The sequence below is a fragment of the Hemitrygon akajei genome, chromosome 18, assembly GCF_048418815.1.
Source record: "Hemitrygon akajei chromosome 18, sHemAka1.3, whole genome shotgun sequence".
NCBI lineage: Eukaryota > Metazoa > Chordata > Chondrichthyes > Myliobatiformes > Dasyatidae > Hemitrygon > Hemitrygon akajei.
Window position 1 is genome coordinate 35961472 of NC_133141.1, and position 26644 is coordinate 35988115.

The window sequence follows — 26644 nt, forward strand, 5'->3', positions numbered from 1 at the left end:
AAATCCTCTGAAATGGTAATGTTGAGGAGTTTTAAACTGTCGACTCTCTCCACCTCCGATCCACTGATGAGGTCTGGCTCATGAGCATCTAGTCTCCTCCACCTATAATGTAGTCAATAATCAGCTCATTGACAGTGAGTGTGAGTTTGTTGTTGCGGTACCACTCAGCCAGATTTTCAATCTCACTGCAGTGAGAGCATCACAGCTGACGAGCCCCATCTGCCCGAAGCAACTGGTTTTAAGGTGCCTTTGCCCCTTCTTCTTTCAGTAGAAACGGTTCCACTAGGCTAGTAGCTAAGCCACATATGAAGGCCAGGAGCTGGACTTGGTTGTTCCAGGCTATTTGAGGCACACACCATTGAGAGCATTTAACAAGTAGTGGGAGCTTGTCCCCATTACCACCTGTGGTGAACTACATTTACCTGTCTGGACACGCCCCTCTGCTGACTGCTCCTGTGGCTCCTCCCACAGACCCCTGCTGACTGCTCCTGTGGCTCCTCCCACAGACCCCTGCTGACTGCTCCTGTGGCTCCTCCCACAGACCCCTGCTGACTGCTCCTGTGACTCCTCCCACAGACCCCTGAATAAAGGCAGTTGGAGGCACTGCTCCCCCCTCAGTCTCCAGGATGTTGTGTGGTCGTTTCTTGCAGATAATAAAAGCCTGTCGTTCGCCTCCCGTCTCCCAGATTTATTGATGGTGCATCACCACCCCTGGCTATAACAACCTGAAGGTTGACTATTTATTGGACAAGTTCCAGGGTTGTAACCACCAAACTGAACGAGTTCAAACTCGCAGCCTGGACTCCTTGGTCTCTCTAGCCACCAGGCTAGATAATCGACTACGTGAGCGTCTGAGAGAAAAGAGCAGTCGCCCTGCTCCTCGGGTCAGCCCACGTCCCACCTTACCATCTTCAACCAGCCCTAACCTCTCTCTCCCTTCCGTTCCTCGCAGAACTCCCGCTCCTACTGTTCTGGTGAGTCAGGCGGCACTCCCGTCAGGTCCCCAAACCCGATGCAGATCCCGGCTATCGTAAATCATTAACAACAGTACCTGACCCTATCCGCCTTGGTGGATTCCGGTGCCGCAGGCAATCTGCTGGACGAAGACATCGCCTCCCAGGCTGGAATACCTCGGGAGCCGTTAAATACCCCTCTGGACTCCCAGGCACTGGACGGAAAACTGCTGGCTCGAGTGACCCACTGTAAGCCGCACTTGACCTTGATTCTAACCGGAAACCATCGGGAGAAGGTACGTTTCAATCTCATCCGTTCACCTCAAGCCCCTGTAGTTCTAGGATACCCACGGTTGAACCACCACAACCCCCACATCGACTGGTCTACCGGGAGAATAGCCAGCGGGAGCCCGTTTTGCCACGCCACCTGTCTGCGGTCGGTCCCATCTCCCAGGGAGACGACCACGACCCCGCCTGTCATGGAGCCCCTCGATTTGTCCAAAGTCCCCACAGAATTCCATGACCTGAGACAGGTATTCAGTAAACAACTAGCTCTTCCCCTGCCTCCCGTATGATTGTGCCATCGACCTTCTCCCCGGGTCCTCACTACCCACCAGTGGTCTTTATAACCTATCCCGACCGGAGAGAGAGGCCATGGAGAAATACATTAGCGAGTCCCTCGCGGCGGGCATTATTAGTCCTTCATCCTCCCCGGTAGGCGCCGGTTTCTTCTTTGTAGAAAAGAAGGACGGGTCGTTTCGTCCTTGTATTGATTACCGAGGCTTAAACAATACAAGTTAAAAATATAAGTACCCACTACCCCTAATTAACTCGGCATTTGAACCACTTCACGGAGCCTCCATCTTCTCGAAGTTGGACCTTCGTAACGCCCACCATCCAGTCAGGGTGAGGGAGGGGGACGAGTGGAAGACGGCATTTAGTACACCTTTGGGCCACTCTGAATACCTGGTCACGCCGTTTGGCCTCACCAATGCTCCCGCCGTTTTTCAAGCCCTCATTAATGATGGGCTGAGGGACTCTGTTAATCGCTTCGTATTCGTTTACCTCGATGATATCTTAATACACATTCACCATGTCTGTCTAGTCCGCCAGAGGCGGTGGGAAAACCAGTTATTTGTGAAGGCGGAAAAATGCGAGTTCCACATCCCTTCGGTCAGCTGTTCCAATATGTCGATCTATAGTCTCCTCTTGTGACCAGATGAGGCCGCCCTCAAGGTGGAGGAGCAACACCTTATACTCTGTCTGGGTATCCTCCAACCTGATGGCATGAATATCGATTTATTTCCAGTAAACAAATTTACCCCCCCCCTCCCACTATTCCCCACTCTGATCTTCTCACCTGCCTGGGTCCCCTCTTCATTCCCTTTTTCCTATGGTCCACTCTCCTCTTTTGTCAGATTCTTTCTTCTCTATCCCTTGACCTTTCCCACCAGCCTGGCTAGACTTATCCCCTTGCAGCCAGCCTGCTTCCACTCCCCCCCCCCCCCAACTTTCCATTGATGCTGCCTGACCTGCTGAGTTCCTCCAGCATTTTGTGCATGTTGCTCAAGATTTCCAGCATCTGCAGATTTTTCTCTTGTTTATGACTTACGAGCTGTTTCCCTCTTTAGAGTTGCTTCCTAACTTGCTAAGTATTTCCATCATTAATTTTCCACTTAATGTTTGTTGATTTTTAGAACCATGTTTCGAGAGATAACCAAGAAAATTGTCAAGGAGATGGAGCCTGAAGGCATTACATTGATCCCTATAGAAAGCGCATATGATTCTGATCGCTACAAGCCTCTTCGTCTCCTCATCAAGAAGGAGAAATCCATCTTTTCCAGTAGAGATAAATATCGTCTAACACCATTCACACTGACTGATATATTGAAAGATGGCCAAGATTTAAAATTTGGTAATATCTGCCATTTTAAAAATAATTTCTGAGAATTCAAATCTACATTGCAATCTTAAGTGGTTACAAATGTGAAGTAATGTTGTAAAAGGGAGATGTTTGCTCAGTGGCAATTACCCAGAATAACATCCATTTTCTTGTCACACTGTGACAACAGAAGGATTTCAATACAAGTAATTAAATTTAGTCAGAATAACAAGCTGCTATCAGTACAAATGTCCAAGAAGGTTCAGTTTGTTATCAAAGCACATATGTGAAAATTGTGAAACCCGATGTCTTCAATATTAGAAAGTAGAGAGAGAGTAAAACAAAGAGGAAGTGCAAGTGAATGTAATAATAGGCTGAACTTCCATTTGGAAATGAAAGTGCATTCGTCACCACTGGAAACAGGAGATTCTGCAGATGCTGGAAATCCAGAGTTAAACACACAAAATGCTGGGGGAACACAATGTGGCATCAATTTGGGGAATAAACAGTTGATGTTTCTGGCCCAGACCCTTCCTCGGTGCTGGAAAGGAAGGGAGAAAGAAGTCAGAATGAGGTGGAGAGGAGAGAGTAGAAGCTATCAGGTGATAACTGAGGCCAGGCGCGGGGTAAGGCCAGTGGGTGACAGAGTGGGGATAAAGTAAGCTGCTGGGTGGAGAAAGGTGGAAGAAGTAAAGGGCTGAGGAAGAAGACGGTGGCCAGTAGACCATGGAAGAAAGGGAAGGAGGAGTAAAACTAGAGGGAAGTGATGGGCAGGTAAAGAAAGCTTCTCACCTAATTGTAGAAGGCACTGTGGCTTTAGACTTGTCTGCTGTGACACACTTTACAGTGTAGACCATCCGTAAGAGACTGTGAGAATCAGGAACTCTGTTATCTTCATGAAGGTTGGCCAATCGATTATGGGGAAGAGTTCTCCAGCAAAAGACAATGAATCACGATGTAAAAATCAATTATTTTTAACAACATTTTACTGAAAGTAAAGTTTCATGCACACAAATGGGATTAAAATTGAGCAGTTTTTGAGGAGATGGGCGGCCAGATGTATTTTATACCATAAATTATCCAAGGACAGAGCTTTGTGAAGATTAAAACAATGCATTCTTTAGAAGTCTCCATTGTCACTGACGGCAAATCAGTGTCCTGGGACAGACGTGAGCTTTCTTGATGCTCCACAGGAAATAAAGGCACTGTTGCGCCTTTTTGATCAGGATGGACATTGTTATCAGTTTATCGTTAATAAACACTAGTTAGTTCTCTGATGTTACAACAGAAAGTAACCAATAAGAGCTAACAATGGATTTATTTTCTCTCTCTAGGATTGACCGGCTCAAGCCTTCCCAGTTACTCTGAGGATTTCAGCGGCTCAGTCAGCGGGAATGCTGATGTGAATGTCAGTAATATTGAGTCAGGAATACAAGTGTCAGGAAGTACTTCGAATTCCTTATCTGTCGTGGAAATGAGAAAACAACGAATAGATGAAAATAAATTACTGGATGTTATTGGAAGCAGGTAAACATACCTCACCAGGTTAGGCTTCTTGAGTTTTTACAGCGGTTGGCATCCACACTGTTGCATTAGTGCCATCTTCAAGATTTACTGCCCCTCATTGTCCATTCACTTGACTGCCTAAAGTCGTCTTTCCAGTTCCATCGCCCTTAAAAAAAACTAAACCACCATCTCCTCCCCTGATCACTCTCCCCACATTCCAATAAACCTTTAACACTGTTCTCTACCAGTCCTATTTTGCATAATTGTTGTAGCATTTGTGTTCTTTCCTGTGCAAATTTCCTGCATGAAATAAGGATATGCTCTACTGTTTCAAGTCTCCTGACATAGATCGCAAAAACCTGTCAGACGTTTATTTATGATGGCCAGAGTACCATTAAGGTTGCTATGCCCAATTTTCAGTCTACTTATAATTACTTGCTCCTTCTGCTTTACTCCCCTACTCCTTCCCATATCTATTTTGGTATTATGGGAAATGAGACAGCAGATAAGCTGGCAAAAGCAGCAGTCAAAAAAAGATCTGTAGAGGTCAATACTAAACTACCAAAATCAGAGGAGAAGAAGAGCATAGTGTGGAGAAGGACAAATCAATAGTGCCAGTGGCATTGGGATAGAGCAACAAAAGGAAGACATTTACGTTCAATTCCAGGTTAGGCTAATAAGCCAAAGTACACATTGTGTCTACTTTATTAGATACACTGGTATACCTATTTGATAATGCAAATGTCGAAACAGCCAATCATGTGGCAGCAACTGAATGCATAAAAGCATGCAGGGGTTCAGTTGTTGTTCAGAATGGGGAAGAAATGTGATCTGAATGACTTTGCCCATGGAATGATTATTGGTGCCAGATGGGGTGGTTTGAGTATCTCAGAATCTGCTGATCTCCTGGGATTTTCATGCACCACAGTCTCTAGAATTTACAGAGAATGGTGCAAAAAGACCATCCAGTGAACAGTATTTCAATGGGCTTTAACACCATGTTAAAGAGAGAGTTCAGAGGAGAATGGTCATACTGGTTCAAGCTGACAGGAAGGTAACAGTAACACGTGTTACAACAGTGGTGTGGAGAGGAGCAGCTCTGAATGCACAATGTGTCACACCTTCATGTGGATGGGCCACAGATATGCACTCAGTGGCCACTTTATCAGGTACAGGAGTTACCCAATAAAGTGGCCACTTGGTGGAAGCTGACATAATGTATTTTTCACTGTGGTCTGGAGTTAGCCAGCTTGTTTTTCTTTGCTTGGTGTTAGAGTGTGAAAACCAATGGCATATCCTTTCAGACTCAACTCTGCTTTGAACAAATTATCAAACTTTCAACCTATGTTGAAGTTGAATAAGATGATGGTGAGGCCTAATTTGGAGTATTATGTGCACTTCTGGTCACCTGCTTACAGGGAAGATACCTATAGAATTGAAAGAATGCAGAAAAAATTACAAGGATATTGCCAGGACTTGAAGACCTGAATTATCGAGAAATGTTGAATAGGTTAGGACTTTACTCCCTGGAGCATAGAAGAATAAGAGGAGATTTGATAGCATATATGAAATTATGAGTGGTATAGATAGGGTAAGTTGAAGCAGGTTGAGACAAGATCTAAAGGTCATGGTTAAGGGTGAAAGGTGAAATGTTTAAGGGGAACACGGAGGGGGGACTTATTCACTCAGAGTGAATAAGGGGGACGGGAGGGGTATGGAGGTCTATGGTCCCGGTGCAGCTCAATGGAACTAGGTAAAATAATAGTTCAGTATGGACTAGAAGGGCCGATGGGCCTGCTTCTGTGCTGTATGATGGTAATGGGTTATGTATTTTTATAACATTTTAATGTTTCCAAATATAAGTAACACTTGACAATTGGCTGAGGCAAAATATCTGACAAACTGGCTGCAAATGTAATTTTCAACAATTTGCCAGGTGAGACTTGCTTCAGCCTCCTGTATGTGATAAGATTGACAACCACGCGGTCCCACATCACACAGGGTCTTGCATGTAGCATCAATCATGGGGATCAACTGCAGGTCAGTGCAGATTTAATGTGTGGGTCAATGGAGAATGCAATAGACTTGCAAATAGTACAATTTTATTTCCAACAAAACTATATCAGCAGTAGATTAAAAATACACTGGATTATTGCACAGAATAATTCCAATTATTGTTTTTGATAAAAACTCTGATGGTGATGGAGTTGGAGATTCCATTAATGGAGAAGGCTATTTTGTGACTTTGTTTAAACATGGGGAGCCTGATGCACGGGTAGCCATCACACAGTCCTTGACAGATCGGGGTCAGGGTCCAGTGGCATGGAATAAAAGATGACTGGGGACCCTTCACGGCTGTAGCCTTCCTTCACCTTCTCTGTCGTTGTGATGTGTCGTCATCTTCTGCCAGCTCCACCGTTGAGTCTTGGTTGGATCACTCTCTGTCTGGAACCAACCCCCCCACTCCCCCTGACCTTACCGACATGGGTGACCCTACCAGGAGTTCAGCATCAAATGATCTAACTCCAGACAGCATCATTCCTGATATTTCAGGAGCTTGCATGTCTCTGCACCAGGTCAGGTGATGAACCTTGGAGAAAAACAAACTCTGAAAAGATTCATGAGTAAGGTGAAAGTTAGTTTGAATAAACTGATGTCTAATTTCACCATCACCACCTCCTTCCTCAGTCAGTCTTTTATAAATAATCAGTACCATTTTTATTTGTCTTATCTCCTCAGGAAGGTGAACAGAGAACACAGCTTTATGAAGCAGCTTATGATGGATGTTGTTTATGTAGTGTCAGAAGTGATAGAAACGGAAAAGCCATGTACTGTAGATTGGACATTTCAGGCAGAATCAAAACTATCTATACTGTTTAATATTCTGAAGGTGAGTATAACTTATTCATTTCATAATCCTTAAACTTTCATTATCATTATCCTTGTTTTTGTATTTATAATTATTGTTTTTATCAGATTTTTATACTTATTGTGTTTTTTATGCGGCACCTGATCTGGAATAACAATCATTTCATTCTCCTTTACACTTGTGTACTGAAGAATTACAATAAACATCTTGAATCTTGAAAAACTGAAGCAGAGATAAAGATCCAAGTCAGCCAATAGATCCTTAGAAACCTGGACACAAGAGATCCTGCAGATGCTGGAGAACCTGAGCAACCAATACATAAAGAAATAGGGAAATCCAGCAACTTGTGTGTGTTGCTCAAGAATTAACACACAAAATCAAAGAAGTCAGCAGGTCAGGTGGCATCAATGGAGAATGTTTTGGCTCGAGACCCGAGCCCTAATGAAGGGTCTCAGCCTGAGGCATTGACTATTTATTCCTCTCCACAGATGCTGCCTGACCCGCTGAGTTCCGCCAGCATTTGGTGTGTGTTACTCTGGGTTTCCAGCATCTACAGAATCTCATATGTTTACTGGCGCTGGTAACTGACCAATTAAACCCAGTCGCTTCGGGCAGATGGGGCTCGTCAGCCGTGGTTGGCAACTCATCTAGGAGAGGGAAAACTCTGATCTCAAACCTCCCCTATCTTGCAGCTGTAGCAGCTAGGACGCTACATCCACGGTCGATCCTGACCCATGGAGGGCATTAAAAGAAAACAAATTTCAGCATTTTGTGCGTGTTACTCAGAAGCTTGGATTGTCTCTTGCTGGCATTTTCACATTTTTCAGGATAAGCGTGGGTATGTTTAGGGTCGCGTGCAAATACGGCAATCCTGAGCTTACTGACTGAGCTACACAGGTCATGTCCTGGCTATGGTTGCATCGAGACCTCATGAGAACCTTGGAGCTCTCTGAGATATCTCAGCACTTTCCTTGGCGACATAGTATTTAATGCTGTCTCATAGTTGCGCAGATCCAGGTTATTTGACTTCTGAATCACTTAGTGGGAAAAGGATCAATCAGGAGTTGATGGGACTATCTGAGAGAATAAGTTAAAAGGGTGCAGGGAAATCAGGAGAGGGATAAATGGGCAAATGGGTTTGCTCTCCTGCGAGCTGGCCCAACGGAGCAAATGGCCTTTTTCTGTCCATTTATAATGATGAGGTAATGTCTCTTTATTGTTTTCTAACCACTTGTAGTTAGGTTTGTCTGAGAAACAATTTAAAGATTTGATTCATTCCAAGTCTTGCATTGGCAATTGTTTATCGACTCTTTTTTTGTTTTACCATCAAAACCTTTCTGAAGAAAGGTCATTGATACGCAACCATGACTCTGTCCCTCTCTCCACAGATGCTGCCTGACCCAATGCGCATTTCCAAGATTTCCCCTGATCCAATTTTGCAGCTTCTCTCTGGCATTATCTTTGTGAAACATGGTGTAACACTGCCTTTTTAATTTTCTCACGTTCAAGTTCAAATTTATTGTCATCTGACTGAACACAGATAAAACCAAATGAAACATGGTGCACCTACAAAACAAATATCACACCCAGCACATAAAACAAAATATTACGACAAATAAGTTAATAAATATAATTTATAAAATGGATCACCGGTAAACGGTAAACACTCAACAGTGCAGGAAACAGTAAACAGCTCGCTGTCCTGGTGACACGACCTCGGTGGTGGCAGAGTATTCAATGGTTTATTTTTTTCTCCTTTTATCCCTGTGGTTTGTAGGGTCCATTTAAGTTTTGACTAAAATTGTCTTAATCACTCTGCATTACTGAAGTTAGGTTAAAGTCCAGCTATGTGATTCTTGACTTCCCTGCAAAATGAGCTTTTGTACGATTGACTTTCACAGTTAAATATTGTAGTCTTCTTTGTTGCCATAGTTGCAAAGTGGATTCAGTATGAACTCGGAGAGGAAGTTAACTTTTTCAGCCCGAACAACAATTGCGTACAAGGTCACTGAACTGAGGATTTCTTCAGAAGACACCATGGGTATGTAAAAGGATAATATGAAGATAAAGTGATTACTTGAATATGAGACTGGTTGATAAACTATTTAACTTTTTCCAATGATAACTTAGAAAATGCTAACTGTCCAAATATGTGACACAATTTTTCTGTATTTTTTTTTCAGAATTAAATTGGTGTTGGTTATCGAGGAGTAGTAAGTTGTTTCACTTTCCTGATCGTGTCTTAGTTTGAAACTATCTCTACTCCAAACACACACTGTCATGGCCCCAAAGAATCAAATAGGACTGTTGGAAAGACTGAGTGTTCTCTCCAAATTCCTTGTCTTAAAGCTCAGGGGTAATCCTTGCCCACTGTTACAATATCTTCTTAAAATGTTAATATTAACACAAATTGTGAGAATGCTGCTACATTTATTGGCTCAAGATTTTGGCATGAAGAAACTTCTCTATATCATCACAAAGAATAGAGCTTTCATGGCTCTTCATACAGAGGGGACGTTTTCACTATTGCCTTCATTAAACACCAGCACGAGAAATAAGATTTGGCCATTCAGCCCCTTTTGATGAATGAGTTTTGATAAAAGGGTCTTAGAGTGATAGAATCATAGAAACAGCCCCTTTGGCCTGTCTAGTCCATGCCAAACTATGTATTAATCTGCCTGGTCACATCAACCTACACCCGGTCCAAAGCCCTATATATCCCTCCCATTGATGTACTAATCCGAATTTCTCCTAAATGTTCAAATCCATCCCACATCCGCCACTTGCGCTGGCAGCTCATTCCACACTGTCACCACCCTCTGAGTGAAGAAATTACCCCTCGTGTTCCCTTAAAATATTTCACCTTTCACCCTTGACCCATGACCTCTAGTTCCTGTCTCACCCAACCTCAATGGAAAAAGCCTACTTGCATTAAGAATTTGAGAATTAACAAGCCTGCTTGTCTGAGACATGTTAACTCTGTTTTGGCTCCACAAACGGCTGTGGATGCTGTCATTGGGTATATTTGAAACGGAGGTTGATAGGTTCTTGATTGGAAGGGGCGTCAAAGGAGGGCAGGTGGGACTTCCATCGATGGTAATCCTGGTCAGCATGCATTAGTTGGGCCAAAGGGCCTGTTTCCATGCATTATGACTCTAAGTGTATCTGCATTTCACCTTGTGTCTGTCTTTCACACTTTAAGTTTGGTGACACCCAAAACTTCTTAGTGTGTCAGATTGATACCTCAGGGCTCCCATGTTTTGTGCATCCTGGAAAGCAGTTTTTGGCATTCCCAAAAATCTCCATGTGATCCTATTCCCTTAATTTAGGAGAAAACTAGATTAGATGATTGGGGATAGGTCCTGCATATTGCAGTGGAGTGAAGCGGGGTGGTGCTAATTACAGCTAGATGTTGTGTTTGTTTTACCTTTTAAAAGATTGGTGTAGTTGGGGCTGGTGCTGAGGATTGTCAGAAGATACAGTAGGATATAGATCAGTTGTAAATATGAGTGGAGAAATGGCAGATGGAGTTTAGTCCAGGCAAGTGTGAGGTTCTGCACTTTGGGAGATCAAAAATCAAAGGGAAGTAAACAGTTAGTGGCAGGACCCTTAATAGCATTGATGTACAGAGCGATCTTTGGGGTCCAAGTCTTTAGCTCTCTGAAAATGGCCTCAGAAGTTAACAGAGTGGTGAAGGAGGCATATATCATGTTTGCCTTTAGTCAGGGATTGAGTTTAAAGGTCAGGAAGTTATTTTTCAGCTTTATAAAACCCTGGTGAGGCTGCATCAATTTTGGTCACTCCATTATAGGAAGGATGTGGAGAGGGTTCAGAAGAGGTCTACAGGATTAGAGAGCATGGAAGGTTGAAGAAACTTCAGTTGTTTTCACTGGAGTGGTATGGGCAGAGGGGAGACTTGATAACTGTTTATAAAATTATGAGAGACACTGATAGAGTAGACAGCTAGTATCTTTTTCCCAGGGTTGAAATGTCAACTTTTGGAAGGCATTTATTTAAGATGAGATGGGGAATGTTGAAAGGAGATGTGTGGGGTAAGTTTTTGTAGCATTGCCTTTTGAAGATGTCCTGGATACAGGGGAGGCTAGTGCCCATGGTAGAGTTGCCTGAGTTTGCAACCTCTGTAGCTTTTTCTGATCCTATGCAGTGGCCCCTCCAGAGCAGACAGTGAGCAATTGGTTAGAATGCTGTCAATGGTACATCTGTAGACATTTGCTAGAGTCTTTCATGACCTATAAAATCTCCTGAAGCTCCTAATGGAATATAACTGCTGTCATTTCTACTTTGTAATTGCATCAATATGTTGGGCCCAAATATAGATCTTCACATACATTGACACCCAAGAACTTGAAACTTCTCACCCTTTCCACTTTTGATCCCTCAATGAGGCTGGTGTGTGTTCCCTCGACTTTCCCTTCCTGAAGTCCACAATCCATTCCTTGGTCTTACTGACATTGAGTGCAAATGTTGTGACACCACTCAACCAGCTGACCTATCTCATTCCTGTATAATCCCTCATCACCATCTGAAGTTCTGCCAACAATAGTTGTTTATCTGCAAATTTATAGATGGCGTTTGAGCTGCGCCTAGCCACACAGTAAATGAAAGAGTCAGACTCTGCTACCAAGTTTCAAAGGTATTGGGACAGGTATTTAGATTGTAAAGGCTTAGTTCCACAGTAAAGAAAGCTCACCAACACCTCTATTTTCTGAGAAGGCTGAAGAAAGATGGACTATGTGCATCAGTTCTCAGGACCTTCTACATGTTACGCAGTGGAGAGCATCTCAACAAGCTGCATCACTGTCTGGTACGGAAACTGCACTGCAGCAGACAAGAGGGCTCCACAATGGGTAGTTAAAACTGTCCATCGCATCACCAGCAGCAGCCTACCCACCATGAAGGACCTATATACAGAAAGGTGCCAGAAAAAGTCCAGCGATATCATGAAGGATCCCATCCATGCTGTTCTTGGACTGTTTGTCCCACTCCCATTAGGGAAGAGGCCTCGTAGCATTTACACAAGGACAACCAGACTCAAAAATCGTTACTTTCCCCAAGCTGTAAGGCTGATCAACAGCTCCAACCAGTAACCCACAGCAACCCAGCCCCCAACACCACTACGACATCTACAACAACCAATTTATCATTTCCTTTCAGAGTCACCTTTTGTTCAGGTACTCCTGCAACTGGCATCACAGTCAGTTCATACAATCAGTTCATGTACTGATATAAGCGAATCTCATGTATATAGATCCACACTCAGCAGTTGTACATTGTGTTTTATAGGATTGATTTTATATTTTTATTTATTGTGTTTTAATGCTTACTGTGTGTTTTTTATGCTGCATCAGATCTGGAGTAACAATCATTTCATTTTCCTTTACACTCGTGTACTGAAGAATGACAATAAACAATCCTGAATCTTGAATTTTAAGAGATTCGGTCCTGATGTAGGCAAGTAGAGTTAGTGTAGATAAGCGTTACAGTTGTCATAGATGGGCTGAGCCCAATGGGTTTGTTTCGGTGCTGTATGATTCTCCGATCGATGAAACATCTCAGAACATTATTTACCTTTCCTTTTGCTCTGAATATTAGATTTTTGGATTAAATTACTAGCAAAAAAAATAAAGTGCTTAAAATTGTATTAAAGATTCTGCCTTTTCAATCTCAGTTATGATCTTGTTTCACCAGTGACAGTTGCTACAGACCAGAAAGGCAGGATTGCTTCTTCGGTCGATGGGCTGACAAAGCTCTCTGCAGAGCAGAGGCTGCCGCTCCTCAGCATGGTCCTCGAAACTCTCGGCAGCAGTGAAAATCTCCCAGTTCTTGATGCAATGGTTTGTACCAGACACCTTCTCTCGACATTGCAAGGGATCTTGGCTTTGTGCATGGGAACTATGCAGGATGTGGTCTTAAATCTTTACTGAATCTCTGCACTGTTGATTGACGTTAAAACCAACACCAACATCTCTTAAGACACTACAGATCCTCAAATGTGAGTGAGGCCACACTTCAAGACTATTTCTCAAAACATTTTTATGCTTATCAAGAATTAGGATCAAATTTATTCACCATACACATTTTTATGTATTAGGAATGTGCTGCGGTGTGTTGGTCAGGCTGTGACATGCAACAAAAAACAGCAATGTTTGACAATTATAAAGAATAAAGATAAATAATTATATACCAAATATATAAGCATAGATATGGAATAAAATGTGCATAAATACCAGCATGCATTTACAATGTAAACAGCATTACAAAAAGGAATTTGAACTGTTTACTGTGCAGTGATGCGGTGGGGGGGGGGGGGGGGTGGAGGGGAAGTTGGTGGTAATTACAATGGTTGATCCGATTAACTACCAGGGGAAAGGAACTTTGAAGATGGAGTGAAGTTCTTGTTTTAATAGTCCTGAGATTGTTATTTCTAAACTAGCACCCAAGGTGGCAGCCATGGTGTTTTGGCATCTCATCTCAAACAAGAAGTTGCATGAAATTTATCCTGGGTAGGATTGCAGCACTATCGTCCAGGCTGTGCATTATGGCAGGCTTTCAAAACCTTGGAATTAATTGCAACATTAGATATTTTTCTAGGGAACGTTGTTTAATGGTTCTTAAAAATATAAGGAGTGGAGAAATAGGAGTGGAGCAAAGCATGGGAAAGGCTTCAGGGGTAAATCCAGAGGAAATATCTGGAGCTGGCAGCTCTATGTTGAGTTCAACTTTGATTGGTAACTCCTATGACCGTACTGGTGTCAAACTGTACTGGTCTCTTCCGTTCCTTTGCATTCATCGGGTGCATGGAGAGGGGGGGGCGTACTGCATGTACACCCAGTGGCCATTTTATTGGTGGTTGTCCAGTGTGTCCAACAATGAAAGGAAAGCCCATCTGTTGAAGTGGTGTACCGGGGTGTGGCCACTGTCGCATGCAAACAGCTACTTGGAGCCATAGGTGATAGCTGAGTGTCTGGTGGGAGCAAAGGTGAGTGAGCTGCCCTGGATTGGACACAACCAGCTCCTTCACCAGAGGGGCTACCCCTCCCTGGACCCTCCATTTTACTATGTCTCATAAAGTGTAACACATATTTAATTGAGTTACTGTTGCCTTCCTGTCAGCTTCAACTAGCCTGGTCATTCTCCTTTGTCCTCTGTCATTAAAAAGGCATTTTGCGCACAGAACTGCTGCTCACTGGATGTTTTTGTTGTTTCTCACACTGTTTTCTGTAAACTCTTGAGACCGTTGTGCATGAAAATCCCAGGAGATCAGCAGTTTCTCAGGTACTCAAACCACCCCATCTGGCACCAACAGTTCTGATGTTTGGTCTGAACAACTGAACCTCTTGATCATTGAGCCACTTTAATGCATTGCGTTGCTGCCACATGATTGGCTGATTAGATATTTGCACTAACAAGCCGGTGTACAGGTGTACCTAATAAAGTGGCCAGCAGATACTGGAAATCCAAGCGACACACAAAATGCTGGAGAAACTTTAGCTGCTGCCTGGCCTGCTGAGTTCCTCTGGCATTTTGAGTGTGTTGCCAGTGAGTATGTGTCATCTTCTAAGTTAATTTCAGAAGAAGGCTCGTAATATCAACTTCCATCCACCTGACCCGGTCTTATAGCAAAATTACAGGATATAATTTTTGTTGTTTGTTTAAAGTTAAAGCCAAATTAATATCACAGAGACCCTTTGCTGTTAACAGCTCAGAAGAGGGAAAACATTCAATTGCTCAGCACAAGGTCTGTGGGTAATAACGGTGTCAGATTGTCTCACATACAAATGACAAGGCCAAATGAATATCACATAGACCTCTTGCCGTTAGCAGAGAGCAGATGTATTAACAAGAACAACTATGGTGAGAGTGGGATACTTCATTGATGCAGAATGGGAATTTGTGTTCACTTTTAGCCACAGAACAGCTCAGAAGAATATACTAGATCCCTGCATTGTACACTAAGTGGCTACTTTATTAGATACCTCCACTACGTAACACAATGGCCACTGAGTGTATGTTCGTGTCTTCTGCTGCTGTAGCCCATCCATGTCAAGGTTTGACGTGTTGTGTATGCAGAATCTCTGAGATATTCAAATTACCCTGTGTGACACCAGCAATCATTCCATGGACAAAGTTGCTTAGATCACATTTCTTCCCCATTCTGATGTCTGGTCTGAACAACAACTGAATTGCTTGACCATGTCTGCATGCATTGAGTTGCTGCCACATGTTTGGCTGTTTAGATATCTGCATTGACGCACAGGTGTACCTAATAAAATGGCCACTGAGTGTAGATCAGAAAAGAGAAAATGTTGTACTGCTTAGCATGAATTCCATTTCTGTAATCAATAGAACACTTGGAAATTATTCCTTTGTCCTGACCTTGCCACATGTTTTCAGCTGGAGCAGATGCATGAAGGTCTGCAACCTGATCTTCAAGTGCTGGATCTGATGGAGGAAAGGAGCAGAGCCAGTGTGGAGAAGATGCTGGATCTGTTGGGAATTAAGAAGGCTGATCCACCTGGACAGCCCCTCACCTTAACTCAGGATCAGAACAGCATCATCCAGGCAGTAAACTTTCTCATCCAATCACTCAATGGTAAGTTTTGAAGTCATTTAATCCCACTCAGCAAAAGTATCAACCCTTGCCTTCAGCAGTCTCAGCACTGATTTCTGAAAGTCCCTCCTTAAACCTCTCCCCTCACTACCTCACTGATCTCCCTCGAGGACCCTTTGAAGACAAGTGATGCAAGTGTGGAATGAGCTGCCAGTGGAAGTGGTAGATGGGGGTTCAAATGCAACTTTTAAGATAAGTTTGCATAGGTATCTGGATGGGAGGGGTTTGGAGGTCTTTGACAAGTGCCGCACATGAGGCTGCTTAGCAAGATAAGAGCCCACGGTACTACAGGAAAGATACTAGCATGGAGAGAAGATTGGCCGACCGACAGGATGCAATGAGTGAGAATGATGGGGATCTTAATAGCTTAATCTGCTCCGATGTCTCATGGTCTTATGGAGGGATATGGTTCAGTAACGGTCAGATTAAACTGTACAGCAGATCAGGTCAGCATAGACAAGGTAAGCTGAAGGGTGTGTTACTGTGCTGCAGAAGTCTATATTCTCGGTGTCCTTTAACTCTTCCGTGAACATATTCACTTGTCCCAATATTTCCTCATTGTCTAAATGTCAATACATTTTGACAGCATACCTGTAAATTATCTTGGGGGATCGGTGCTATTAAGGTGCTATGGAAATGCACATGGTCGCAGTGTGAAATAGCTGACAGTTGCCTATGCATTGATTTGTACCATAACCAGAGGTCACATGGGTGTAACTGGGCTGTGCAGGCTCATTGGCCCGGAACATCCTCTTACCCTGCGGTATATCCAAAAAAATGTCTAAGTCGAGCTTATTGTCACATGCGTAAGTACATGTCTGTACAGGTGCAATGAAAAACTGACTTGCAGGAGTATCATGGGTACATAGTATCTGATATCTGATGCGAGGGAGTGCAGCGTCGCAGAAACAATCATTCCGTATAGACTGGTAAAATAGCCGACATTTCCTGGTGTTTGAATACATATCCCTAAATGGGGCCGATACCTGATGAAGGGTCTTGGCCAGAAATGTCAACTATTCATTCCTGACCTGCTGAGTTCCTCCAACATTTTGTGTGTGTTTCTCTGGATTTCCAGCATCTGCAGAACCTCTTGTCTCTTTGAATCCCCTCGTCAAATGTTAGTAAGCCCGGGAAATGGACATAGCAGGGCAACTGGAAAATTGGCTGTGTAAATATGGGATGTCTATTCCAATTACGGACAGATTACTGACTCCACTGTTTCATTTGTCTTGTGGTGCAGTGTCACAGCATTATTATAGACCTAAACCTCTCAGTGTGCAATGTCAGAGAGGGATTTCCATATTGTACCAGGAGATCTCCACCTGACCTGGAGTGAATTGCAACACGATTCATTGGCAGAGCATAATAAACACTCTGTTGTGCAAACCCAGGACAGGATATCATCTGTTTGATGATGTGCTCATAGGATTAAGGAGACAGAGTCTATACTCTGGAGTTTAGGGGAATGGGAGGGCATCTCTTTGAAACAGAGGAAATTCTTCTGGGGCTTGGCTGGATCATTGTTTTCCCTGGCATGAGGGTCACAGTCTCCAGATAAAATATTAGTCATTCAGGACATATGAGAAGAGATTTCTTTGCTTGGATGGTTGTGAATCTTTGCATTTGTGTCCTCTTCCTGTTCCTGACCATTGACAGAAGGTATGTGTGTGTTTGCCAATGGGATATATTGAGTAAGTGATTGAAAAGGAAATTGGATCCAGAGCTTTAATATTGGACACAGAAAGTAGAAATATTAAGAGTGAATTTTGGTGTAAGGAATTCAAGGCAAATCTCTATAAGTACCAGCTCAATTTTAATCCAAGAGTTGCCTCTGATGTTGGTCATTACACTTTATGTGAAAACCATTGTGGTGCAGAAAAGAGTTGGTAGTATGGCCTGAATTTGAGGAATTCTCCTTGAGAGGAGAGGGATACTACATTGTAGGGCAGTCTGAATTGTAATTTTTTTTAAAATTTAGAGATACCGCACAGTTACAGGCCCTTTCATCCCCAATGAGCATTCGCAACCCAATTACACCCATTTGATCAATTAACTAACCAACCTGTAAAACTTTGAAACGTGGGAGCAAACTAGTGCTCCCGGAGGAAAGCAGAATGCTCTTCCTGTAAAATGTGGGATTGTAGGGTAGATAATGGTCTCCCTAATGACCAGATCTGTAAGAAGTACACCCAACTTCAGCTCAGGATTGACAAAGTCAAGGAACTGGAACTGGAACTGGAGCTAGACGTACACAAGACTATCCGGGAGGCTGAGAACCTGACTGATGAGACTTTTACTGAGGTGGTTACACCCAGTGTGCAGGCTTCAGATAGTAGGTGGGTAACAACCAGGAAAAGTAAGGGGAGATAGGAGTTAGGACAAGATTCCCCTGTGGCTGAAGAACGGGACCTCCAAGATAGTGATCTCTGGATTACTCCCAGTACCACGTGCTAGTTAGGGCAGGAATAGGATAATGGTACAGGTGATTGAGTGGCTGAGGAAGTGGTTCACGGGGCAATGTTTCAGATTTCTGGATCTTTGGGATCTCTTCTGGGGAAGGTATGACATGTACAGAAAGGACGGGTTACACCTGAACCCAAGGGGGACCAATATCCTAGTGAGCAAGTTTGCTGTTGAGGAGGGTTTAAACAAAGTTGGCAGAAGGAACGGGACTGTGAGGAATGATAAGCAAATGATAGAGCAAAATTGCAATTAGTGAGAAGAGTTGATGTGTAACATGGGCCAAAATGCAAAAGAGTGATGAACACAGGACTGAAGGTGTCATATTTCAATGCATGCAGTATATGGAATAAGATAGATGACCTTGTGGTACAGTTGGAGATTGGCAGGTATGGTGTTGTGGGCATCACTGAGTTGTGGCTGAAAGAAGATTATAGCTGGGAGCTGAAGATCCAAGGATGTACATTGTATCAAAAGGACAGGCAGGTAGGCAGAGGGAGTGGATGGCTCTATTGGTAAAAGTTGAAATCAAATCATTAGAATGAGGTGACATAGGAATGGAAGATGTAGAATCGTTGTGAGTGGAGTTAAGAAAGATTAAAAAGACCCTGATGGGAGTTATTTACAGGCCCCTGAACAGGATTAGAGATATGAATTTCAATGAGAAATAGAAGAGATATGTAAAAAGGCAATGGTACGATAGTCTCAATGAATTTCAATATGCAGGTAGATAGCAAAAATCAGGTTGGTGCTGGATCCCTAGAGAGGGAATTTGTTGAATGTCCATGAATGGCTTTTTAGAGCAGCTTGTGGTTGAACCCACCAGGGGAACGGCAATTCTGGATTCAGTGTTGTGCAAAGAAGCAGATTTGATTAAGGAGCTTATGGTAAAAGAACCTTTAAGAGACAGTGATCATAATATGATAGGATTCACCATGCAGTTTGAGAAGGAGTTGAATGGAAGGAAACACTAGCAGGGATGATGGCAGAACAACAATGGCTGGAGTTTCTGGGGGAAATTTGGAAGGCACTGGAAAGATACATCCCAAAGAAGAAATTGTATTCTAAAAGGGTGGATGAGGCAAACATGGCTGACAAGGGATGTCAAAGACAGTATAACAGGAAAAGAGAGGGCATATTATATAGCAAAAAATTAGTGGGAAGTTAGTGGATTGTTAACCCGTTAAAAATCAACTGTAGGCAACGGAAAAGCCATAAAGAGAGATCATATTGTGACTCTCGGGTGGCGGGGGCTGGGTGTTTGTTGATAGCCCGTCCCAGCATTCCTAATGATCACTGCTATTTATTGTTCTTGTGTTAAAATGCTTTTGTGAGATTATGGTGGTATGTACAAGTTCATTTATTGTTACATTTTAGCTTGGGTTACACAGTTATTAACATATGTGTTTGGGGGTCACCCTGATTGTACCCGGGGTGTGTGATAATCACTTCTCCTGTCTGTATGAGACTGAGCTGTTCTCTCCCTGGGTCATAACACCCTGTTTGTTTGCTGTTTGACTTATTGACATATACCAACTCTGTCCCTGAGCACATCAACAAGTGTGTAGATAGCCTGACATCACAACAACAAATAAAAGTTTTCACCAACCAGAAACCATGGATGAACAGAGAGGGTCGCCTCTTGTTCAAAGCCAGAGATTCAGCCTTCAGGTCTGGAGACCGGGAGGCTTACAGCTCAGCCAGGGCCAACCTGAGGAGGGGAATCTCTCAGGCTTTCTTTTTACAGTATTTTTATTCAGAAGAAAAAACAAGATTTACAGAGTGCAACACATAGATACACCTCAACATAAAGTGTGTCCAGTCATATATTGTAATAAAATTGATCAAAATGTTATAGCATATCACATAAAGGCATACCACTCCATAATCAAAAATTTAAAGGTAGGTCATACATCATAAAAGAAATTTTTATATAAAAAAAGTCAACCCCCTACCAACTACCAAAGAAAAAAGCTGATGGATGATAATGGATAATTAGAAAAAAAACCATATTCGCTTAAGAAGAGAAGATAGAAATATACATAAAAGTCTGTGCACCGTTAAGCTTTATAAATTGGAACAGTGATTTAGGAAAGGTCCCTAGATATCATAAAAAGATTGTTTCGAATTTAAGACTGAGCAGCGGATCTTCTCTAAATTTAAATAAGACATAATATCACGTAGCCATTGAAGATGTGTAGGAGGGGTAGACTCCTTCCATTTAAGCAAGATTGCTCTCCTTGCTAAAAGAGAGGTAAAAACTAAAACCTGTAGGTTAGGAGTATTTAAAGTTATATCTTCATTTGCAATAATACCAAACAAGGCAGTAAGGGGATTTGGGTCAAATTGGACCCTAAAAAGTTGTGAAAAGGTATGGAATACTTCCTGCCAAAACTTTTCAATTTTAGGACAAAACCAAAACATATGAATTAAAGAGGCATCAGCAGAGTTGCATTTATTACAAAGTGGAGAAACGTTTGGATAAAAACTGGACAGCTTCTGTTTAGAAATGTAAGCTCTATGAACCACTTTAAATTGTAGAAGAGAATGACGAGCACAGAAAGATGATTTATTAACCCGTTTAAGAATTTTATTCCATCTTTCATCAGAAATCTGACAACTTAGGTCATCCTCCCAAGCTTTTTTTATTTTATCTAAAAAGTCTTGTCTAGAATCAATCAACAAGTTATAGATACCAGTAATAGAGCCATTAACAAAAGTTTTTAAATTTAAAAGATCATCTAGTAAATTTTTATCAGGACCTATAGGAAAAGTAGTTAATTGGAAACGTAAGAAATCTCTAATTTGAAGGTATCTGTAAAAATGTGTTCTTGGCAATGCAAATTTAGTTGACAATTGGTCAAATGAAGCAAAAGACCCTGAGATAAACAGGTCCCAAAGCCACTTAATGCCCAGTTCATCCCAATCCTTAAAGACTTTGTCAGTCATGGAAGGGATAAAAAAATAATTAAGGAGAATGGGAGATGATAATGAAAAATTCGCTAAACCAAAAAATTTTCTAAATTGAGACCAGATCCTTAAACTTTGCTTAACAATTATATTATCTGTTGTTTTATTTGCTGAAAAAGAAGAGTATGATCCAAGAAGAAAGACAATAGAGGAATTTTTTACAGAATTAACTTCTAAGGAGACCAATGATGGGCAATCTTTACGATAAATATAATAGGACCAAAAAGTAATATTCCTTATGTTGGCAGCCCAATAGTAAAACCTAAAATTGGGTAGGGCTAATCCACCCATCTCTTTATTTCTTTGTAGGTAAACTTTACTTAAACGAGCTTGTTTATTATTCCAAATATAAGATGTTAAAATTGAATCTAAAGAATCAAAGTAGGTCTTAGGAATAAAAATAGGTAAAACCTGAAAAAGATATAAAAATTTAGGAAGAATCTTCATTTTAATCGAATTAATTTGGCCAATTAGGGATAAAGAAAGAGGAGACCATTTAGAAAGCGTCTTTTTCACATAATTCAATAAAGGGTTTAAGTTTTCTTTAAATAAATTCTTGACGTTTTTAGTAATTGTTACACCTAGATATGTAAATTGACTTGTAACAACTTGGAACGGAAATTTGGCATTTGATGACATTTGGTCATTTAAAGGAAATAGCTCACTTTTATGTAAGTTCAGCTTATATCCTGAAAAATGACTAAACTGGGAAATTAAAGAAAGAACCAAAGGTAAAGAAGTTTCAGTGTTAGAGATAAAAAGTAAAATATCATAGGCGTATAACGAAATTTTATGAGTCATACCTTCCCTTAGTATACCAGAAATGTCTTTAGATTCTCAAAATGCTATTGCTAAGGGTTCTATAGCTAAAGCAAAAAGTAAAGGACTAAGAGGGCAACCTTGTCTAGTTCCCCGCTGTAATTTAAAGGGCTTAGAAATTTGAGAGTTAGTAATAACCTGAGCAGTAGGAGACAAGTAAATTAATTTAACCCAACGAATAAAATTAGGCCCAAAATTAAACTTTTCTAATGTCTTAAAAAGATAATTCCACTCAATCCTATCGAAGGCTTTTTCTGCATCTAAGGATAATATACACTCTGATATTTTTTTGGATGGTGAATAATATCACATTCAATAAATGACGTATATTAAAATGTGAGTAGCAATTTTTAATAAATCCTGTCTGGTCATGTGTTATAATAGATGGTAAAATATTTTCAAGTCTTTGAGCTAAGATTTTTAATAAAATTTTTGCATCAACATTTAATAAAGAGATCTGTCTGTATGAAGAACATTCAGCTGGATTTTCATCTTTTTAAAAATAAGAATAAGAGAAATAAAAGCTTCATAAAAAGATTGAGGGCGTTTACCTGATTTAAAGGACTCTGATAAAACAGAGGATAAATAAGGTGTAAGTAACGTAGTGAAAGTTTTATAAAACTCCCCAGGAAAACCATCAGGTTCCTGGGGTCTTACTAGAATGTAAAGCATGTATAGCGTCAGCCACTTTTTCATTGGAAATAGGCTGATCTAACTGTATTAGGCTATCAGCAGACAATGTAGGAATGTTGATATTACTGAAAAAAGCATTCATATAGGTATCATCTGAGGAAGAGTCAGACTGATACAACTTAAGGTAAAAGTCTTTAAATACGTTGTTAATTTCAGAATGGTCGGATATCTTAGTACCATTATTGTTAAAAATTTCTGTGATTTGACGATTGCTGTTTGACTTATTGACTTATACCAACTCTGTCCTTGAGCACATCAACAAGTGTGTAGATAGAGTGACATCACAAAAACAAACAAAAGTTTTCACCAACCAGAAACCATGGATGAACAGAGAGGGTCGCCTCTTGTTCAAAGCCAGAGATTCAGCCTTCAGGTCTCAGCCAGGGCCAACCTGAGGAGGGGAATCTCTCAGGCTAAACACACAGACAAACAGCGAATCGAGGAAGCACATGATAAAATAGGCCGAAGTCGGCTTGGTTTCCTTCAAGGGAAATCTTGCTTGATAAATCTGTGGGAATCCTTTGAGGAAATAACAGGCAGTAGTGACAAAGGAGAGTCAGTGGATGTTGTGTACTTGGATTTTCAGAAGGCCTTTGACAAGGTGCTACACATGATGCTGCTTAACAAGATAGGAGCCCATGGTATTACAGGAAAGGTACTAGCTTGGACAGAAGATTGGCTGACTGGGAGGAGGCAAAGAGTGGGGATAAAGGGGTTCTGATGAGAAATAATGCTTCACTGGGATTGGTGTTGGGACCTTCTCTCTTCATGTAACATGCCAATGATTTGGATGATGGAATTGATGACTTTGTGTCCAAGTTTGTGGATGATATTAAGATAGGTGGAGGGACAGGTATTGTTTAGGTAGCAGGCAGTCATTAGAAGGACTTGGACAGATTGTGAGAATGGGCAAAGAAGTGGCAGATGGAATCTAGTGCAGGGAAGTGTATGGTCATGCACTTTGGTGCAAGGAATAAAGGCGTAGGCTATTTTCTAAAAGGGGAGAAAACTCAAAAATCAGATGTGCAAAGGGACTTGGGAGTCCTCGTGCAGGATTCCTTCAAGGTTAACTTGCAGTTTGCATCAGTGGTAAAGAAAGCTGTTGCAATGTTAGCAATCACTTTGAGAGGACTAGAATATAAGAGCAAGAATGCAATGCTGAGGCTGTATAAGGCCTTGGTCAGATTGTAGTTGAAATATTGTGAGCAGTTATAGGCTCATTATCTAAGAAAATATGTTCTAGCATTGGAGAGGGTCCAGAGAATGTTCATGAGAAGGATTCTGGAAATGATAGGATTAATGCATGAGGAGCGTTTGATGGGTCTGTGCCTGTACTTGCTGGAGTTTAGAAGAATGGTGGTGGGGGGATCTGATTGAAACCTATCAAACATTGAAAGGTCTGGATAGAATGGATATGGAGAGGATGTTTCCTACAGTGGGGGAGTCTAGGACCAGAGGGCACAGCCTCAGAATAGAGGGACATCCACTTAGAACAGAGATCAGGAGAAATTTATTCAGCCAGAGGGTGGAGAAGCTGTGGAATTCATTGTCACAGACAGCTGTGGAGGCCAGGCCATGGGTATGTTTAAAGTGGAGGTTGATAGGTAATGGATTAGTAAGTCTGTCAAAGGTTGCAGGGAGAAGGTGGAAAAGGGTGTTGAGAGAGATAATAAATCAGCCATGATGGAGTGGTGGAGCAGACTTGATGGGCTGAATGGTGTAATTCAGCTCCTATGTCTTGTGGATGCCCCGTGCAGTCACAAGGGAATTCACCAACCCCTTACAGACGGTGGTGGGAATTGAACCCTGATCACTGGTGCTGTAAAGTGTTATGCTAACCAGCACACGACCATGCCACCTCTAATTTCTGCTTCCTTCTCAGAAATAGATCCTGAAACTTTAATTCTGTTGGCGTACTGTGTTGAGGCCAAGATTATATCGAAACAACGAGATCTGGTAAGAATTAAGTTCCATAAAGCATGTAAAGAAATAAAATTTCAAGTAAAGGCTTCTTGGACTGTAAGAATTTTCTAACATTTTGACTCTAATTGGTTATCCAGGTGAAAATAATTGATGATGAATGGTGCCTGGAGCAAAGATGTCTGCTGGCAGAAGGTGCGGAGGATCCGGAGAAGACTCTGATAGCTCAGCTGACAGAGGAGGAAATGGAGATAACCCAGAGGATTTTGGATGGTTATGGATTTCAGATGGATAGGGAAAGCTCTTCAGTTTCACGCATTGATGGCCGTAGACAGCAAAGCGTACTTCCCCTCTTTGCTGCTTTGTCTGCTCTCTGTATTTTATCTGCCTAAACAATTATGATGGAGGTCAGCGGGAGACGCTCATGGAGTGAGTACTGTTTTAGATTCGCTCCATAACCTTTACTTTTTTTAACCTTTGATCACCCTTATCCAACTTATTTTTACCTACACCAAAAGATTCTTGCTATTTTCTTGGGCTTATCATTAAGAGTTTATTGTGAATTTTTGAAGATATGCAAACAGAAATGGCTCTTAGATCTAAAGGGCGAGAACCAGGGCGCAACCCGAACGGTAATGGAAAGAAGCAAGCTCATCCGCAACGCACTGAATTAACTTATGAACTGTTTATGGAGGTTTTGGATAAAAAATTTGATGAACTACAACAAGTTTTTAAACAAGATATAAAGGCTTTTCAAGATTATATGGTTAAGACGGATTCAGTAATTAACCAGCAGCAAGTTCTTATCGCATCTCTGCAAGAAGAAGCTCGGAAACGAGATTTGACAATTGAAAAATTGCAACAGGATTTAATTTCGACCATTAAATTGGTGGAAACACTTAAAGCTAAGAGTGTCGAATTTGAGAATCGGTCCAGAAGACAGAACCTACGTATACTTGGTCTCCCAGTCGGCATAGAAAAAGACGATCCTTCGAAATATTTTGCTCAACTTTTAAAAGATGCGTTCCCATCAGTTTTCCCAGAGAACCCCCCCGTTACTTGATCGAGCACATAGAATTTGGCGTTGTTCATCGAGTGCTCCAGCTAAACCCTCGGTTGTAATTGTCCGGTTTCACTATGTACACGACAAAGAACAACTTATTCGTGTGGCTCGGCGGGTTGGAATGGTTAAATTTCAAGATTACCACTTCCGTTTGGTTGAAGATTTTAGTCCTGAAGTTAAGAAGAAAAGGCTTTTTAAACCTCTGATGTCTGAATGTTATGAGAAAAATCTAAAACCTGCGCTCTTATACCCTGCGAAGCTTAGAATCTCTCCGCCGAATGCTCCACGCCAGGTTTTCCTTTGTACATCTGAAGCGAGAAAGTATCTGGAGGAGAACTTCCCTACTGCCATAGACACTAATCTCTAATAAATGAGTGATTCTGATTGTGTAAGATGGTTTTCGATTCCTCAAACCAGAGTTAGTCTCTGGTTATTGGTGTAGGTTTATCCTATACTTTATATTTAAGTTAAAGTGTGTTTTCGTTATATTAATCACTCTGTTTTATACACTTTAACCATTATACTATATTTTTGACTATTATTTTTGTTCCCTCGAAGGTATATTTTTAACTTTTCGAAGGGAAATTCTTTTTTTATTAAGATGGTGGTTTTTTGGAAAAATATTCTTGGTTTTGTTTGAGATGGCGTTATTTTTTCTTTTCTCGTCTTCTTCCTATAATGCATCGCTTATCATAGTTTAAATATTTCTTGATTTGTTTGGGTTATAACCCGATTTATAAGCTTTTAGTGATTATATTCTTTTTTTTATAACTAAGTATATTAAGAAGTGTGGTTTTTAGTATAGTGATTATAATTTTTAAAGTTGGGGTGGTTTTTTATATATATATATATATATATATATATATATATATCC

General features: G+C 41.5%; 1 protein-coding gene across 1 annotated transcript; it reads left to right on the forward strand.

The window, feature by feature from the left end:
• The first annotated feature begins 629 nt into the window (after positions 1 to 629).
• Positions 630 to 26620, forward strand: LOC140741317 (gasdermin-A3-like). The gene is made up of 10 exons (XM_073071395.1): positions 630 to 1249; positions 2651 to 2868; positions 4170 to 4362; positions 7081 to 7231; positions 9143 to 9251; positions 9394 to 9423; positions 12920 to 13065; positions 15626 to 15824; positions 24670 to 24743; positions 24848 to 26620. The coding sequence occupies exons 2-10, from the start codon at positions 2655 to 2657 to the stop codon at positions 25097 to 25099; spliced, it is 1368 nt and encodes a 455-aa protein (XP_072927496.1). The 5' UTR covers positions 630 to 1249; positions 2651 to 2654; the 3' UTR covers positions 25100 to 26620.
• Positions 26621 to 26644: the final 24 nt, after the last annotated feature.